The 19,915-nt window shown below is 44.1% G+C and overlaps 1 protein-coding gene across 1 annotated transcript in view; it reads right to left on the bottom strand.

Moving 5' to 3' along the window:
• LOC126278086 (cytochrome P450 4g1-like) overlaps window positions 1–19,915 on the bottom strand; it is a 104,619-nt gene that overhangs the window by 47,229 nt on the left and 37,475 nt on the right. The window contains exon 2 of the mRNA XM_049977930.1: window positions 12,204–12,420. Coding sequence (XP_049833887.1) covers window positions 12,204–12,420 — 217 coding nt within the window. The remainder of the gene's footprint in view (window positions 1–12,203; window positions 12,421–19,915) is intronic.

Genomic DNA, 19,915 nt, shown 5'->3' on the forward strand with positions numbered 1-19,915 from the left:
ACTCTCCCTATTAAACCCACCATTATTGACTAGTGGATTATAGCCTAACAGTTTAAATTAGTTTGACCATATGCAACTGATAAACGGTGATTGGTTAATATTTGCACGGGAGTTGTTTCGTATCAAATCCAACAAAGCTAACTAGGATGTCAGGTAGGAATAATCGATACATACTTTATGGTTAATGTTCTATACCTTTTGTCTAAAAACCGCGAACGGTGCAGTTACTCCCTTCGTCTGGTAAAGTAATAGCGGTTAACTCATCACAGGTCGCCTGTTAATGCGAATGGTGCAGTTACTCCCTTCGTCTGGTAAAGTAATAACGGTTAACTCATCACAGGTCACCTGTTAATGCCTTCACACGTCAATATTCTTCACGTGGCGCTGAATGTAGTCCTCACGGCAGTCCAAATCGTGGATGTCCGGCGCGATTGTCGCGTAATCACGGTGCACAAATGAACACTTAAGCACATCAGGCAAATCACTCAATTAACGCCATTTACGTATTTGCTGGAGGTCAGACCCACGGCTTTGTGTGACACACACAGCCACTAAATAACTGTAAACGCGGTCGGCCGTCCTGCCGAATTCCGCCCTTCTCGCTTAGCAGCCAACAACTTATTAGCTCAGAGTCTCAACACTGACTAGCCTCTGGCACTCGACTACCGATGGTACCTACTGCAGCCTGCGTGAGGCAAAGATATATTGTTCTCAATACGTATAAAGTCGTTGATCCCTTGCAATAACTTCACACTTTTAGTTATTTTGTGTCATTTACACTTTTCACACGATACAGATACCTCGTATAAGTCATTGTGCAATTCGCTTTGATCAAATCATCACCTTACAAAACGGTAAATGACAGCATCAGCTCCAACCAATCTAAGGGGGCTGCTCATATTTTGTCCTAACCCGGTTTTGTAGATCAGGAACAACAGAGGGCCCACAACACTTCCTTGGAGAACGCCAGTATTTGCTTCTTGTTACTCGATGACATTCCGTCAGTTACTACAAACCGTTATCTTCCTGATATGAAATCAGGATTCCAGTCTCACAAGTGAAACGATACTCCGTAGGCACGCAATTTGCTTATAAGACGCTTGTGAGAAACAGTGTCAAAAGCCTTGTACCGTCCCCAGTGAAATATTACAACTTGGAAATGATAGCGAAAGAAAAAAAAACATTTTAATATTAGATTATAAGTGAACACTAACCGTTCAGGCGAGAAATAATTTTCTCTCGTCCGTATTATTATTATATAAAATTCTGTGAATCATAACCGCTCAGGCGAGAAATAGTTTTCTCTCATCCCTATTATTATTATTATTATATAAAATTCTGTGAATCATTTTCGAGTGCAGAGAATAAAAAATGCACTCGAAACAAGAATGGACCAGACAGCTGAAAAAGGAGCTATCATTTGTGTTATTTTAACCGTTATCACTTCTTCTCTTGTCTTCGTTGCGAGTAGACGGACATCTTGTCGAGTGCCGTTGAATGTAAGCAATACTGTATCTTTAATCAAATAATATATTAATATTTTCTGTTAAAAACAGTCTTGATCACGATTTATTTATTTAGGTGACCGGTTTCGACCACTACTGTGGTCATCTTCAGACCATTGAGTAGGAACCTCTTTCTGCTGGAGAATCTCTACTAATTTCTCAGATGTTTCTCAGATACAGCGTGCATAACATTAGTACTTCGATAGCTGTACTACGAACATTATTCTCGTTTATTTTAGTTGTTCAAAAATGGCTCTGAGCACTATGGGATTTAACTTCTGAGGTCATCAGTCCCCTAGAACTTAGAACTACTTAAACCTAACTAAGGACGTCACACACATCCATGTCCGTGGCAGGATTCGAACCTGCGGCCGTGGCGGTCGCACGGTTCCAGACTGTAGCGCCTAGAACCGCTCGGCCACTCCGGCCGGCCTATTTTAGTTGTGACCTTCTGATTTAAGTAGAGTGCTTGACATCTGACCACAGGTCACGACTAAATGATGAAGGAAGACGAGAGTTTGTACTGTGTCTAATGTACCACAATTGGGTTATATTATACATTTCGCTCGATAATAAGAAATAATTTTCTCTCTACTTTTAACTGCCACTCCTTTCAGCTCTGCCGCTCTGTGTATAAAATAATTTTGTCTCACTGTGATGCCAAATTGTGGCTATCTATTAACATTATGTCTCTTAACTGGCGGCCATTTTGACGACCTCTGTGATCACTTTCAACTGACTGACCTCTATGACAGTTTTGGGTGTGCGTTGGGAAAACCCACCACTATGTTACAGACGCTATTAAGGGAACGAGACCAATGATCAGGAGAAGACGTGTTTGTTTGGTACTGAAGCACCAAAAAGCAGAATTTTGTAGACGCAAGCGTTTCTGCAGAGAACACAAAGACAACTGTAGCCAAAGTACTGATAAAAACGTCACATGTGTTATGTCGTTTATCTGACTAGTTTTGCTCATGAGACGCACCTGCGGAAGTTCGTTGCTCTGTAGGCAGTGAGTTAGATGCTGAAGGCACCGATCGACACCATCATCAACACGAAGCCGATGTTCGCGCCTTCAACCCCTAACGTGTTGCGACTAAGACGATGATACATGAGGATGCTCGCGTCCAATGAGCGAAACTAGTCATGTAAATCAACCTGTGGCGGTTTATAGCTACAGTGAAAGTATAATGCTCCTGGGAAGTAGTGACAGATTCAGCAGTACCAACTTGATCAGGGTAGTAGTGACAGATTCAACAACAGCAATTTGATCGGGGTAAAAGGGAATGTAGTACTGCACAAGTAGGTTATTGGCAGAGACAGTTTTGAAACTAGACTCGAGTGGGAAAGATATGAAGACTGGATATCGAAGGACAAAGTGGTGCTGACAGTGACAAATTGTGACTGATCGATACTGGAGACTACGGTACGTGATGGGAAAAGTATCGCGCTATGTTGTCATAATTAATGTCACTCAACGAAAAATACATTGATGAGCCAAAGTTGTACACATAAGAAACGTTCCGACGACCCAGCCGGTCACTCTTTGGCCCCCCATCCCTCTGTCTTTGGTGTAAACATCGGCGAACGCATCAAGCACGAAGGAATGCAGGAGCTTCGCAGTGATGTTCACGAAAGTCACAGCTGTAATACTGTCTTCTATTACTGCCATAGGTGCCATTGAAAACCAGGTCAACGTACCTCCACAGCAATAACACTGCTCCCACTGTCTTGCGCCCGTGGCACGGTGCATGTTTCCCGCAGCTGTTCGCTTAGTTGACGGCGTATCTGGACGTGACCATCGAATTGGTGTAACTAGAAACTTGAGTCATCCGACCTGGTGAAACGTTTCGTTGATCCATTGTCCAATCTCTATGATCTCAAGTCCACTGACGAAGTCATTCTGTCAACATGGGAACACAAAATGCTGCGGACTCTCGATTTAAACAATGAGCGAGGAACAGTTTGTTCTGAAACGCTTGCGCCTTGGTTCAGCATTGCATCCTGCCGTCAGATCATCCATACACTGCCACCTGTCTTACTTTACAAAGCGGGAAAGCTTCCGACATCCAAGTTCTCTGTGATGAGCCATGGACGTCCAACACTTTGCGCCTGTTGATGATTTCACCGTCTTTCAACCACTTTCCACACATGCTCACATCAGCAACAAGCTAACAGCCGATCAGCTTCGCCGCTTTCGAGGTGCTCGTTCCCTGCGAAGGGATGTAAAAATGCATCCTTGGTCAACGTTGCTTACATCAGTGAGGTTTCCCATCTGCAAACCGCATGGTCGCTAGAATGTTTTTCCATTTGTCTCTTCTCCGCTCGTACACTTTCCTTAAGAGGGGACGTTCATGAAACTCATCCAGAACTCATGAATAATACCCTCACAAAGTTGCAACGATGAAATCGCATCCGACGTGCCATAAAAATAATTAACCCTTTCAGACCCAAATTTTTTCAGGAGGAAGGAAATTTTTCTTTATACTCTAATTCTCTTAGGTGACTTTAATAAGAAGAGGTTCAAAATATCAGCCAACCAGTTGCAAAACAAAAGTTTGTTAGCCCTTGAAACAGGGTTCGCCAAAAATACCTTATCCAGAAGGAGTGCGCCCTAAAAATGTATATAACCAGTTACAAAAATTATTTTACACACGTAACAAAATATTAATAATAGGAAAATATTTCTGAGGTAAGCATACTCACTTGTTACATCACATGATGGTACATTAGATTAGCTAGAGCCGAGCGGCTCCTGTCATATACACTCCTGGAAATTGAAATAAGAACACCGTGAATTCATTGTCCCAGGAAGGGGAAACTTTATTGACACATTCCTGGGGTCAGATACATCACATGATCACACTGACAGAACCACAGGCACATAGACACAGGCAACAGAGCATGCACAATGTCGGCACTAGTACAGTGTATATCCACCTTTCGCAGCAATGCAGGCTGCTATTCTCCCATGGAGACGATCGTAGAGATGCTGGATGTAGTCCTGTGGAACGGCTTGCCATGCCATTGCCACCTGGCGCCTCAGTTGGACCAGCGTTCGTGCTGGACGTGCAGACCGCGTGAGACGACGCTTCATCCAGTCCCAAACATGCTCAATGGGGGACAGATCCGGAGATCTTGCTGGCCAGGGTAGTTGACTTACACCTTCTAGAGCACGTTGGGTGGCACGGGATACATGCGGACGTGCATTGTCCTGTTGGAACAGCAAGTTCCCTTGCCGGTCTACGAATGGTAGAACGATGGGTTCGATGACGGTTTGGATGTACCGTGCACTATTCAGTGTCCCCTCGATGATCACCAGAGGTGTACGGCCAGTGTAGGAGATCGCTCCCCACACTATGATGCCAGGTGTTGGCCCTGTGCGCCTTGGTCGTATGCAGTCCTGATTGTGGCGCTCACCTGCACGGCGCCAAACACGCATACGACCATCATTGGCACCAAGGCAGAAGCGGCTCTCATTGCTGAAGACGACAAGTCTCCATTCGTCCCTCCATTCACGCCTGTCGCGACACCACTGGAGGCGGGCTGCACGATGTTGGGGCGTGAGCGGAAGACGGCCTAACGGTGTGCGGGACCGTAGCCCAGCTTCATGGAGACGGTTGCGAATGGTCCTCGCCAACCCCAGGAGCAACAGTGTCCCTAATTTGCTGGGAAGTGGCGGTGCGGTCCCCTGCGGCACTGCGTAGGATTCTACGGTCTTGGCGTGCATCCGTGCGTCGCTGCGGTCCGGTCCCAGGTCGACGGGCACGTGCACCTTCCGCCGACCACTGGCGACAACATCGATGTACTGTGGAGACCTCACGCCCCACGTGTTGAGCAATTCGGCGGTACGTCCACCCGGCCTCCCGCATGCCCACTATACGCCCTCGCTCAAAGTCCGTCAACTGCACATACGGTTCACGTCCACGCTGTCGCGGCATGCTGCCAGTGTTAAAGACTGCGATGGAGCTCCGTATGCCACGGCAAACTGGCTGACACTGACGGCGGCGGTGCACAAATGCTGCGCAGCTAGCGCCATTCGACGGCCAACACCGCGGTTCCTGGTGTGTCCGCTGTGCCGTGCGTGTGATCATTGCTTGTACAGCTCTCTCGCTGTGTCCGGAGCAAGTGTGGTGGGTCTGACACACCGGTGTCAGTGTGTTCTTTTTTCCATTTCCAGGATTGTATAAAACTGCCATAAAAACAAGAATTATCATTGTTGTGGCTGTAGATAATAGCCAGATTACATTTAACTTACTTCAGAATAAATGCCCGCTGGTAAATGCCCACTGATATAGGCCCTTGACAGCATAAAAGTATAACAGGAGTCGTAGGACAAAATATTTGCTTAAGTTAAATGTACATCATGTCAGAGACAAAGACCAACTATAAAAATATATAGCCTCAAGCGGCCATGATAAATTGGGCTTCAGACGACGCTAAATACATGCGCGTAAGAACGGCGCCTTGCTTGTGTTAAATAACAGCATTTGACACTGGTGTAAGCATGCGCGATAATTTTAGAGGTACACATTAAGTATACAATCATCTGTAAAACATTTATGTTGCAACATGATTTTGCAAGTAGATTTAGTGTGCCGAAGATGACTATTATAAAAAAATTACTTCTGTTACCAGAAAGGGTGGGGGACAAGCCAAAATGAATAAAGTTATATCGTCACGTAAAAGTGAAAACCTTTTGCGTAACTGTACCAATACTAGTTTTGGAATATCTACTATAGGAACATGTGTTCATAAGGCCACGAAAAATGAAACCCGATGATAGGAAATGTCAGTAGCTCAACAGTAGAGAACAAATATTTTGGGGAAAATGTCACATTCGCCGATATTTGTGGAGATCGAAAAATACGTTTTATCTGGCCGTTCTTAAATTGCTTCAAATGACTCTGAGCACTATGGGAATTGGGTCATCACTCCCCTAGAACTTAAAACTACTTAAACCTAACTAGCCTAAGGACAACACACACATCCATGCTCGAGGCAGGATTCGAACCTGCGACCGTAGCAGCAGTGCGGTTCCAGACTGAAGCGCCTAGAAACGCTCGGTCATAGCGGCCGGCTATGTGACCATGAGCAGCGGTTTAAATCCATCAAGAAAGTGCTTAGTCTCGAACTGCAACTGATCGTTCAAAATGTTACCGTCTCTCTTAGAAAGATATTTGTAAAATTCAAGTTCTTCTAATATACATTTATATATGACAAGAGCCGCTCGGCTTCAGCTAATCTATTGTACCACCATGTGATGTAACAAGTGAGTATGCTAACCTAAATGTTTTTCTAGTATTATTATTATTTATGTTTGTAAAAATAATTTTTGTAACTGGTTATATGCATTTTTAGGGCCCACTCCTTCCGCAGAAGGTTTTTTTAGAAGTATCGAAACCTAGGTCAACCTTTGTTTTGCAACTGGTTGGCAAATTTTTTCAACCTCTTCAGATTTATACAGTTGCTGATTCGCAGATATATTTAACTTTCTGATTTTTTAATGATTTTAGATACATCATGCATACCAATGAAAGCAGGCGTTTTCAGTAGATACTTTGAACATTTGGCTTCTTTTTATGGACTAAAATAAGTAATTTTGAAATATTCCCTATTGTAATAAATAAACTGATAATTCGATAATTACCATGCAAAATAACAATAATAATAATATTTAATTATACAGAGGAGTGTAACTAACAAAACAACTTCCATGAATTCTGGCAGTCAGAAGCTGCTCCGCACTACTACATTCATTTATTGATATTTTTGCAATGATGCCCAACAGATGGAAGCACTTGTGCATGATGAAGAAACTGAACATTCATAGATGCGTACGTGAGGTTCCCATTAAGGAACAATATTTCTGTTGCACCTAATACAAACTAAATGTTAATCTGCACTATTGTAGCCAATGGATTTGACAGGGATAAATGTGTGGTGCGACATTCCTGCTGCACCCACTTTCTAGAGCAACGTTGCAGTACTAGGTCGGTGAACAATGATCCTGTGGATCACTTTCAAGCATGTGTCTAGAAGGCTACTCTTTGGTTTTATAGATCATCTGTGACCGTGTTGCGTATCTTAGAAATAATAACAAATCAGCTTTTTTGTTTATGAAGAAGTAAGTCTTGTTTTCCCTTGTGCTAATGACGGAGATTTACGCAAGTGTTCGATTATTTTATTATTCAATAATGCAACGGTCACAAAGGGTGTATAGAGTGGTGGGTTCGTAGGAAGGATGAAGGTATTAGAGAGAATGGACTTTAATATAGGAAATTTCACTGAAGACATGTTGAGAAAAAATTAACAGCGCGTCTCCACAGCTGAAAAGTCAGTTGAAGACCCGGTATAGGAAAGAAGGCAGAAAACAAGAAACTAAGAGAGAAACCTTGAAAGGAAATAGAACAATGAGTACAAATCTGGGGCAACAAGAAGAGGTTATATAAGAAAAAACGTTAAGTTCAACGTTAAACTGCATTTTCTGAAAATTGTGTTGAAAGTTTTTTCTCATTATCTGCGAAGGTTAGAATTATGAAATTTTGTACACTTATTTCTATAAAGCCAATAAATGTTGTCTCACGAGTAAATTTTGAATTTCTGAGTGTATGCTGAGATATGCGGCAAAGTCCTTGGAATTGTGCATGCATTTTATATTATATTTAAAGAATTATAATTAAAGAATTTTTAAAATTCTCCTATTCGATATATTCAAGAAAACCACATGAGAGAAGATTGCTGTATGCAAAGAGGTTAAACAGAGAAAATTGTGTATAAATCTCTTGAATAGCTTCTGAGAAAAAGGTACATATTTAATTTTTTAAAATAATTTTCAAATTTCGCAAAAAGGTCAAGTGTTGATACTCCAAGGAACTTAATAGTAAATGTGTTGATTCCGTGTAAAGGATAGTGCAAAATTTTATTGCCGTTTCTTCAAAATTGTGGTTTTGGTATATCTTTTAAATAGTGTATGTGTTTCAGAGCGTCACCTCCTCCCCCCTCAATTCATGCTTCATGTGCCGGCAACGGCTCCAGACGAAATACAGCCCCGAAGAGTGCAATAGTCACAAAATTTTAGCCAAGTGTTCTCCTCCATAGCTGTCATATGTTTGTGCTGCAAATAGAAGTGTATTAGCGATTTATACTCAGTATGCGCTCTTACTTCGTCTGACAACTAATTTCTTGAGTGCGAGATGGCAAAAGGCCAGCGATGTTTACGACCGTCAGCGTCTCACACATTATCTACCATGCAACCACAATATTGACTGCTAATGGCAACGGGGGGGGGGGGGGGGGGGGGGGGGGAGATTCGATTTAACCAATGGAGAACACAGCATGAATGAATGAATGATTACGGAGCATAGTTGAACTGCTTAGTCTACGAGTATATCACAACAGTGCTACATACAGAGATTTTGATACAGAGGAGGGCAATTGTACCGATAAACAAAGCAAACACTGCACTACTTCTGCAGCAACACTTGCCGAAGTAGACACTTCGTCTGAAAGAAACCCGAGGAATTTCGCAGAATGTGAAAGATATGGCACGTGATATATTGGCGCTTCTGCAAGATAAGTCAATCGAATGTGTGGTGTTGTATACGTTCGATTGTGCGGACAATGTATATGAGGAGTAAAATGATGACGATGCGAGCTTAACAAGTGAAAGTGATACTGAAGCAGGGGTCGAAACACATAGTTCATCATTCTTGTCGAACTGGGAGCCACAAATCCCGTCTCGGGTGAAACGTGGTAAAGGACAATCGTTGTCCAAGGAGCGGGTACCAAACATAATTACGTACCCAGAAGATCATCCGCAGCATAGTAAAATAATAAATATGAAGAAATTTCAAATACGTCCGTAGCAATATGACCGTGTATCGGCATAAGAATACCTATGGATGTTCAACGGAGGGCATAGTGCACTTGTCACAACAACTGGTGTCCGCGTGTTTCAGGATGCTCGATACAATTTACAGGATGTCATGAGTGTCACCCACTACGTTATGCACATTAAGTTGCGCGTGACTAGGTTACAATGATTTCGATGGGAGCAGTGGGTGACTGCACAACTTTAAACAGTGCTACGGAATTGGAAGACGTAAGATAATGGAATTTCAAACAAAGCATCAACACACAGAAAACTGTAGAAAGGATCCGAAAATATGTAGATGAGATAAACAAACTTATCCCATCGTTCAGTGAGGAATGTTTTTCAGATCCGACCAAACGGGATTTGAAGAGATGCCTACGAAAGTAGCCTTGGAAATTAGAGGTACCAAGAGAGTTGTATGAAGAGCAACTAAAATCAGTGCCTATATACATTTGTATACAACTATGCCGAGTGTTAATTTGGATGGTAAATCCGCTGGAAAGTTACTTATTGTGCTGCGAGAAGCAGGAGGTGCACTGCCCCCTACGATACATTCTGGTGTGTGTGATCTTGCAAGGACTGCAGAGAATATAAATTATGAATAATCCGCCTCGACTGCGAAAATTCCCGGTGTTTACCCAGGTTTCAACGTGGATAACCACGCCTTCTTCAGAACAAAATAAAAAACAGCTTGCCTAAATGGGCATAGTCAATTCCTAAAATGAACACCCACAACGGCAGGTCCCCATAAAATTTATTAATATTACACGGTACATCCGTACCAAGTCAATGACACTACTTAACTGTGTGTGCTGCCTCGCCCCAGCCAACGTGCGATGGATCACAGGCTCTCCACTGCACTCACTCCAGTGAAAGTTCTTGCAGAGAATATTTTCGTCACAGAAAGCAAGAGTGGGATAATGGGCGTAAGAGAACTACAACTGTGGTATCAATACTGTTTGTGGGCAATAGCTGGTCAAAGTAACTTGCTATTGCTTGGGTCCTGATCTGCGAATGAAAATCATACCCCTTTAGAGCAAACTATCCCTGCTAAAAAGAGTGTGACATTGTAATTCATATAACCTGGAACCACTTGACGAATTCAGCGTCTGGATGTTTTTTGTTGCTATCCATAAAACATATTATCGCAATATCTGAAACTACGTTTTAAGGAATAGCCATTCTCACTATAAGCTCCACGACAGACTGTTTCGCGTTCGATTACATGCCATCACATTCGATCAGTTCTCACCAACCCGTTACAGCAATATGATTCTATGTGCACACCTAGCTGAACGTCCTGCGCGATTTGTAACTCACAAGGATTTCGCCTTCGATCTTGATTGAGCGAAACTTTATGATCACTATGGGGCGCCAGTTTTCAATCGGTGTTCATGGTACAAGTTAGTTTTGAACATTTCCTGAGTGTGGACGACGTCCATTATGTGAAGTGTACTAATTACAGCCCAAGGAAGGTTGACCTCTGCGTCTTCCGGACACGTATCAGCTAAATTTTTTCCTGTCGTAATTGTTAACATTACACTTTCAAATGAGCTGTAAGTAGGCTGTTTAGGTTTTTATGTTGGTAAAGCCACGTAGCGCTCTGTATAAAAATCACTGACTGTGCTGCGTGCAGTCTGTGGCTGGTTGGCATTGTTGGAATATTCGCTATTGTAGTATTGGGCGGTTGGATGTGAACAGCGCGTAGCGTTGGGCAGTTGGAGGTGAGCCGCCAGCAGTGGTGGATGTGGAGAGAGAGATGCCAGAGTTTTGAGAGGTTGTTATAAGCCGACGATCTGGACGTGTGTCCGCCAGAAAAACGAAATATGTAAAGATGGATGTCATATATATATATATATATATATATATATATATATATATATATATATATATATGACTTTTGAACACTATTAAGGTAAATACATTGTTTGTTCTCTACAAAATCATTTGCTAACTATGCCTATCAGCATTTAGTCCCTTCAATAGTTGGAAAGTTTTATTTAGCTGGCAGTATTGGCGCTTGCTGTATTGCAGCAGTTCGAGTAACGAAGGTTTTTGTGAGGTAAGTGATTCATCAAAGGTATAGGTTATTGTTAGTCAGGGCCATTCTTTTGTAGGGCTTATTGAAAGTTAGATTGCATTGCGCAAAAAATATTGTGTGTCATTTTAGTGATGGTCAGAATAAGTAAAGAGAGAAATGTCTGAGTACGTTCAGTTTTGCTGAGCTGTTTGAAAAGCAAATAACGTAGTTTACCAGCATAGTCATTCATAATTTTCCTAAGGTGACGTTACAGAGCCTTACTACGTATTGAACTTGCGATCTCGCACTCACGGGGTTCCTTGCGAGTGTTAGTTCAGATTTCGGCCAGATTAGCTTCAACCTGATAATTTTAAGTACCTTGAGCTCGTCTCGACTAGGAGTTATGACAATGACAAGGAAATAACTGTCTCAGTTGTAGCCGAGCGGTTCTGGGCGCTTCAGTCCGGAACTACGCGGCTGCTACGGTCGCAGGTTCGAATCCTGCCTCGGGCATGGTTGTGTGTTATGTCGTTAGGTTAGTTAGGTTTGAGTAGTTCTAAGTCTAGGGGACTGATGACCTCAGATGTTAAGTCCCATAGTGCTCAGAGCCATTTGAAGCATTTTGAACTGTCTCAACGCAACACCTGTATCGGTAGGCTGGCAAGGGAGGAAGGTGTGATATGTAGTGTGACAATGGAACGTTCGCACTGCGTACTTTCTGCTTAAGCGATTAAGAGTGAGAAGACCCTTTAATACCATAATGTATTATAGGTAAGAGAATCGTACACCAAATTCGACTTACTTCTATATGAAATACTCGTTCGATGTGCTTCCGGTGCCTTTTCCATCGTTCACCCTGGACGCCGATTAGCCCGTCTCCCAGAAATGTACGGAAGGTGTACGTGACGAAAGGTTCACGTTCACGTGGCATATTTTCTCGTGATTTGCCGCCCAGCAGCACCCTCTGGATGTCTTCTGGTTGCGTCAGCACGACCACCAGCCTCGAGCCTATGTAGAACCTGCAACAGGGTGTTTTGTAAGTAATAAATCAAAGCAGTTAGCAGACTGCAATGCACAGTTGTGCACCTCAACCAGTAGAGATAATTAACGTCTTGGAACCGTTAGCTACCTGATTTCTGCTGTTGATTTTCGCAGCAAAACTTGCACAGATAACAGAACACTAGCAGACAACACATATGCAAGCGAAAAGTTCATCAATGATATAACTGAATTAACTGATAGAACACTGCATCAGTGACGTTTTTTCTTGCATGACATGAGACGCTTCTAGAATTTATTCCTATTTTAAAGCGCTGCAGTTTATTAGTACTGTATGTGACATCTGGGTGGGTTACGTTCTGCTTCTCTTGTCCTACAGTACTCTCTTTATCTGTTCAGTACAATCCATAAACACATATCTTGTTATTTTAGAAGCTAGTGTTATAAGATAGTATTTCTTGTGTACTAGTTGTAGATACCGTGCATCCTTCATTCGGCAAAATTCACACACTCACTCACTCACACACACACACACACACACACACATGCTGTCAATAGATCAAATTATTCCATTACGTAAAAGCTTAAGATAGTACGAAGGTATTGCGACACGATAGCTTCCCTAAGAATTGCTCAGTCAGAGGCGTTCTGTTTTAGTGGATAATATTATTATTACAATACACTGTTACTGTTTACCCGCCAGGGTAGCCGAGAGCACTAACGCGCTGCTTCCTGGACTCAGGTAGGCGTGCCGGCCCCGAATCGAATCCGCCCTGCGGATTAACGACGAGGGCCGGTGTGCCGGCCAGCCTGGTTGTGGTTTTTAGGCGGTTTTCCACATCCTGCTAGGTGAATGCCAGGCTGGTCCACACGTTCCGCCTCAGTTCCACGCGTCGCAGACATTTGAAACAAGTCCACACTATTTCACGATTTACACTAGATGTAGACAGTTGGGATACACTGATTCCATCCTGGGGGTACGGGGTGGTGGCAGGAAGGGCATCCGGCCTTCCTTAAAAGAAAAATTGCCAAATCCGTTGTCACGCGGACCCTGCGATCGCTGCAGGACTATGCCGTAAGCGAAAGAAGAAAGAAACACTGTTACTGTTTGTGTTCGTAACTATTTTATTATAACGTAACTCCTCAGGTGTACATGACTGAATCAGAATGATGTATAGAAACTGAGAATGTGTTTGTACGAGGGCTGTTCCGATTAAGGTCCAATCGGTAGCGAAATGAAAAACCACAACGAAAATCCAAAATTTTTTATTCGCGATAGTTATCCACAGCTTCCAGCTACCTCTCTAAATAGTCACCGCCCCGATTTCGAGATTTGTCGTGGCATTGTACAAACATTCCAGTACTCTTGTCACATAATGCAGCCGCCTGTGCTTTCTGTCAATTCTCTACAATGGTCTGCCTTTCGTTGTTTTGTTCAAATGGTTCAAATTGCTCTAAGCACTATGGGACTTAACATCTGAGGTCATCAGTCCCCTAGACTTAGAACTACTGAAACCTAACGAGCCTAAGGACAACACACACATCCATGCTCGAGGCAGGATTCGAACCTGCGACCGAAGCAGCAGTGCGGTTCCAGACTGAAGCGCCTAGAACCGTTCGACCACAACGGCGGGCTTCGTTGTTTGTGCCAGAATGTTGTCCTCATAGCCAGCGGTTCATGCCAGCAGAGATGAACAACGGAGTGAGTCAATTAAGTGCTGTATTGTGGGCGATCAAACACTGCCCATCGAAAACCCTGCAGAAGCGTCTTCATGGCCCCTGCAGAATATGGCTGAAAATTGTCTTGAAGAAAGAAACGAATAACATTTATGTTATGAGGGCTGCATAGCTTCAGGCGAAATCTTTCAGCAGATCCACATACTTGGCGGGAGACACTTTTGTTTTAGGCATTTCTGTGTGATCACTTTGCGTTCTGAACTGAAACGAGCGACTTGAAGCGATCAACAGGCACACTAAAGACACTGCCCAACACATCTGTGCCAAGTTCCATCGGATTTTCACAGTGGTTTCCATTTCGCGCCTAATCGTATCTTACTTTTCGAAAATGCCTCACAATATTTTTTATGTATGTTGTTTCTAGTCCAATATAAGACAGCGACACAAGGTCCTAATCTGCCCAATCTAACTAAAAAAAATAATGAAATAAAATAAATAATTATGAGCAGAACATCCAGGACCTATTAAATCTCATGACATACCGAAATCTAACACGGAATACGAATCGGTTAATCAAGGCGTCTTCTCTCTCGGCGAACATACAGAGGAACCGGCCCAACACAGAAGCCTTACCACCTCATCTGTATGGGTTACCAAAGATAGATAAGCCTAATGTTCCGTCAAGACCGATGTTAGCGCCCCTGGCTCAGCGAGGTATAAATTGGCAAAGCAACTCTCTGCTCTTCCTGCACATGACAAAGACTGACCCATACATAAAGGATTCAGGACATTTAACTGAGAAACTGAAGAAAGTAAAGCTTGGACCAAACAAGTCCTGATCAGCTTTGTTGTTATTTCTTAGTTTACCGAAGTGCCACCCAATAATTATCTAGAGTATATCGGTTCCATTTTCCCGTCTCTCCGGCCTCTTTCGCACATGTCAAACCAGGAGATATTTCTTGTGGAATGGCAACTTCTACGATCGGCTGGAAGGCTTCACCAAGACTAGTCCACTTAGTCTGGTGGTGACGGAGTTCTTCAAGCAACATTTCGAAGCAGAGGAACTAGAATTGGCACCTTGTAAACCTAAAGTGTGGTACAGATACGCCGACAATTTCTTCGTTGTGTGGAGCCATGGTGGTGAACGGTGATTTACTAAGACATCTTAATAGTCGCCATGCCAAAATAAAAATTACCATGGAGGTACAAAAGGACGGACAGCTACCTTTTGCAGACGCAATAGTGACAAGGGCTGCTGAAAACCTGGGACACACTGTGTATCGAAAACAGATACAAGCGGACCGATACCTACCCATGCCAGAATAGAGCCATGATTAATACGCTCGTAAAGCGAACGAGACGAGTAGGTGAGCCGCTGAACCTCAGACGCGAGATGCAATACTTAGGGTTTTGGGGAGCACTGGGTACCGCACCAGTTACGTAAGAACTGTCAAGAGTCAAACACTCAGCAAGGTGACAGGTCGGAATAAGAAGTGTCACGTACGGCCTTTATGCCTAACATTTCCAGAGTTACAGACAGAATAGGACGTGTATTGTGTAAATACAGCACGAAGACTATTTGTAAACCGACAAAGAAGATCAAAAAGTGTCTCAGATCGGCAAAAGCGAAAGAAGACTCACTTGAATTGTCGGGAATATGTCGCCTACCGTACCGCATACCACGTACATTTGGAAAAGTATATGCTGGAATGACTGGACCATTAATCAACACCAGAATCACCGAACGTAAGCGGATCGGCCTGTGTGAGACAGACCACACAGTAAAATTCGTCTAACGGATTTCTTGCTGTAGAGAAGAGTATCGCAGCCACTTGTTCAATCAAGCTACAGAAATACATAAACATGACAATAGTTTCAACAGGAAAGAAGAAAGCCTCAACAAAGTGAACGGATCTTGACTTCCTGTGCCGCAGCGAACGACCATTGGGGGCAGCGCGGTGAGAACTGTAATGGTGAAGTCCACCGAAAAACCCTTGGACGTTGGCGCGCCATGTACATAATACACTCCTGGAAATGGAAAAAAGAACACATTGACACCGGTGTGTCAGACCCACCATACTTGCTCCGGACACTGCGAGAGGGCTGTACAAGCAATGATCACACGCACGGCACAGCGGACACACCAGGAACCGCGGTGTTGGCCGTCGAATGGCGCTAGCTGCGCAGCATTTGTGCACCGCCGCCGTCAGTGTCAGCCAGTTTGCCGTGGCATACGGAGCTCCATCGCAGTCTTTAACACTGGTAGCATGCCGCGACAGCGTGGACGTGAACCGTATGTGCAGTTGACGGACTTTGAGCGAGGGCATATAGTGGGCATGCGGGAGGCCGGGTGGACGTACCGCCGAATTGCTCAACACGTGGGGCGTGAGGTCTCCACTGTACATCGATGTCGTCGCCAGTGGTCGGCGGAAGGTGCACGTGCCCGTCGACCTGGGACCGGACCGCAGCGACGCACGGATGCACGCCAAGACCGTAGGATCCTACGCAGTGCCGTAGGGGACCGCACCGCCACTTCCCAGCAAATTAGGGACACTGTTGCTTCTGGGGTTGGCGAGGACCATTCGCAACCGTCTCCATGAAGCTGGCTACGGTCCCGCACACCCTTAGGCCGTCTTCCGCTCACGCCCCAACATCGTGCAGCCCGCCTCCAGTGGTGTCGCGACAGGCGTGAATGGAGGGACGAATGGAGACTTGTCGTCTTCAGCGATGAGAGTCGCTTCTGCCATGGTGCCAATGATGGTCGTATGCGTGTTTGGCGCCGTGCAGGTGAGCGCCACAATCAGGACTGCATACGACGGAGGCACACAGGGCCAACACCTGGCATCATAGTGTGGGGAGCGATCTCCTACACTGGCCGTACACCTCTGGTGATCGTCGAGGGGACACTGAATAGTGCACGGTACATCCAAACCGTCATCGAACCCATCGTCTACCATTCCTAGACCGGCAAGGGAACTTGCTGTTCCATCAGGACAATGCACGTCCGCATGTATCCTGTGCCACCCAACGTGCTCTAGAAGGTGTAAGTCAACTACCCTGGCCAGCAAGATCTCCGGATCTGTCCCCCATTGAGCATGTTTGGGACTGGATGAAGCGTCGTCTCACGCGGTCTGCACGTCCAGCACGAACGCTGGTCCAACTGAGGCGCCAGGTGGAAATGGCATGGCAAGCCGTTCCACAGGACTACATCCAGCATCTCTACGATCGTCTCCATGGGAGAATAGCAGCCTGCATTGCTGCGAAAGGTGGATATACATTGTACTAGTGCCGACATTGTGCATGCTCTGTTGCCTGTGTCTATGTGCCTGTGGTTCTGTCAGTGTGATCATGTGATGTATCTGACTCCAGGAATGTGTCAATAAAGTTTCCCTTTCCTGGGACAATGAATTCACAGTGTTCTTATTTCAATTTCCAGGAGTGTATAATCTGCGGCCGCGAGGTCGACTCCAGTCCACCAACAGCAGTGAAAGGTGAAGTTTTGGCAATACCAGCTACTCAGGCTCGCGAAAAGTCAGAAAAATCATCAAACGTACGTCAGCCCAAGAACCTGAGACAGAAACCAACAGGCATTTTGTCAACAAGTGACCACGAAAGTCTTCACAATTTTGTAATAAATAAATTGTCTATTGCAACTATTATCATTAGAGCAGTTACTATTTAAATTAACAGTTATGCTTCGTATCCTGTTCCTCTACTGCTTTGTAGCAAATATTGAAACAAATGTTCGAGAGGATGAACATATTTATATGATTTACTGTAGTTATTATAAACAAGAGAAATATTTGAAGAAATTAATCGATCCACTGTATAGCTTGTCACTAAGAACTTTTACCCCTGATATTTTGTGGTGTACAAAACTTTCTGGCTCGTCCGTTGTAATATTTCTGACTTAGTCAGCCATCATATTAGGCTCCAAGGAGCTGTTCCCAGAGCAGTGGAGATGCAAGAAGTATATAGATGATGAAATGTGAGGTACCTGTGACAGATGTTAGATTCGGTACCATTCCTGTGAGAAATACTGCCTGCATAATGCTACTGCTCTGTGGTTGACTGCTGTGTTCGGAGCAATTGCGCCAAAACGTGAAAGTATAGTTATTATTATTAGTTAAACTACTCATTGGAATGACTTCTCTTTTTAATATAAATATCTCTCAACAACTGACTATCAATCAGTCATTTTAGAATTATTAAAAACATTTTAAATCAAAAACAAAAGACTGACGAAACTGCAGACGAAGCACTTCGGAAGCGTTCGGATCACGGCTTTTCTGGTATGACGTGCGAAGTGTTTCAGGCTGTTTGTCACTCTGGATTAGGCGGTCGAGAAGAACAGACATGCTGTATGTCGTAGGATGTGTTTCCAATTTTTATTTAAGTTCCTGTTCGTCACTCTGGATGTGGCAGACGAGATGTACAGTCATGCTGTCTGGGGCAGGATGTGTTTGCCAGTATTCAGTATTTAAAACATTTTCATAAACATTGTGCTGGATCATGTACTTTTCTGTATCAGAAGGTGTTGTATTAAGATCATGTAGTCTTCTCCTGTGGCTACATTAAAATATGTGAGTAGCATCCCAAAGAAGTGATAGATTATTTCAGAACAGAACCTCGCTGAAAGTCAGTTTCAGCCTCAAACACGTCATCAGCAGTAGTGCAGAGGACGTAAAGGAGGATGATCGTTATAAACATCAACAATCAATTCATTCTTCCTTTCTTGCCGTACCGTTTAGCCATTGTATGTGATTTTTGATGAAGGGATGGTGTACCTTAAGATCTTCCTCTATTGACACAGTTGTAGGCTTTCAAAACATCCAGTATGATTATCGAAATTAAAAAGATATAGATTTTTACCTAGTCGTGAATGGCCTCACTGATCATTTATTTTGTAACTTACCGACGATATTCTGTCAAAAAGCGCGCCAGAGTGGAAGTGAGATACTACAGAACCAGCCCCAGGAATCAAAATACAGACAAGAGGCGTTGCGAAGCAGAGCTAGCAGGGCCCAGTGTAGCAACAGCCGACATTACAATATGCTAGCAAAAGGACAGAATCCTTTCGTCACTTGCCACCACGAAAGTGTTTAGGGTATATGCCTCAAGCTCTAAACGGACATAGTCTGGAGCGCGTAAGTACACAGCCATTTGTGTACTAACATATTCTCGTCTTAGTATCACAGCCTAGACCACGAGCCTGTGTCACGTGGAGCAACATCCCTTACTAAAGTACAGGGTCCGCTGTTGTATCACAGGGCGGGGCAGCCTGCCCTGAGGCACGAGAGTAGCCACCACAGGAGCAGAGAGCCACCTACTCGCTTGCGGGAGATCAACAGCGGTCCCTGTGGTGTAGCCAGCAGTGGCGTCGCGCTGTCATCACGGTTACAGCCGGAGGCGTCGCTGACAGGGGCTTTAGAGTGATGCCACGCTCGGCCCTTCTCTTTGCGCTGTCAGCAATGCCGGACGTCTATTACTTCCCATGAGAGGCAACCCGACGCCTCCACCAAACTGTTGCTGTTGCGCTATGACCGATAGTCGGAACAAAGAAGCTAATGAAGCAAATCTACTGTCTTCCTGACGTCTTATTTCACTCTCCAGAGGTGACAGTCCATGGGCCATCTAACAGTGGTGTCAGATCATTGACGTCAGCTTTTTAGAGCAATGTAAGGACCTACAGCCTACAATACAGTCAGTGCAAAAAAATTTAATTTTATTTTGGCCGGCCATGGAGAAGAGGTTTGACAGTAGTGAACTTTATGAAGTAGATTTTATTGAGAGCAGAAAACCAGTGGGTATGTCAAGTTTTGGAGGTAACGGAAGTCA

Source organism: Schistocerca gregaria, chromosome 6 (genome assembly GCF_023897955.1).
Source record: "Schistocerca gregaria isolate iqSchGreg1 chromosome 6, iqSchGreg1.2, whole genome shotgun sequence".
Taxonomy (NCBI): Eukaryota; Metazoa; Arthropoda; class Insecta; order Orthoptera; family Acrididae; genus Schistocerca; species Schistocerca gregaria.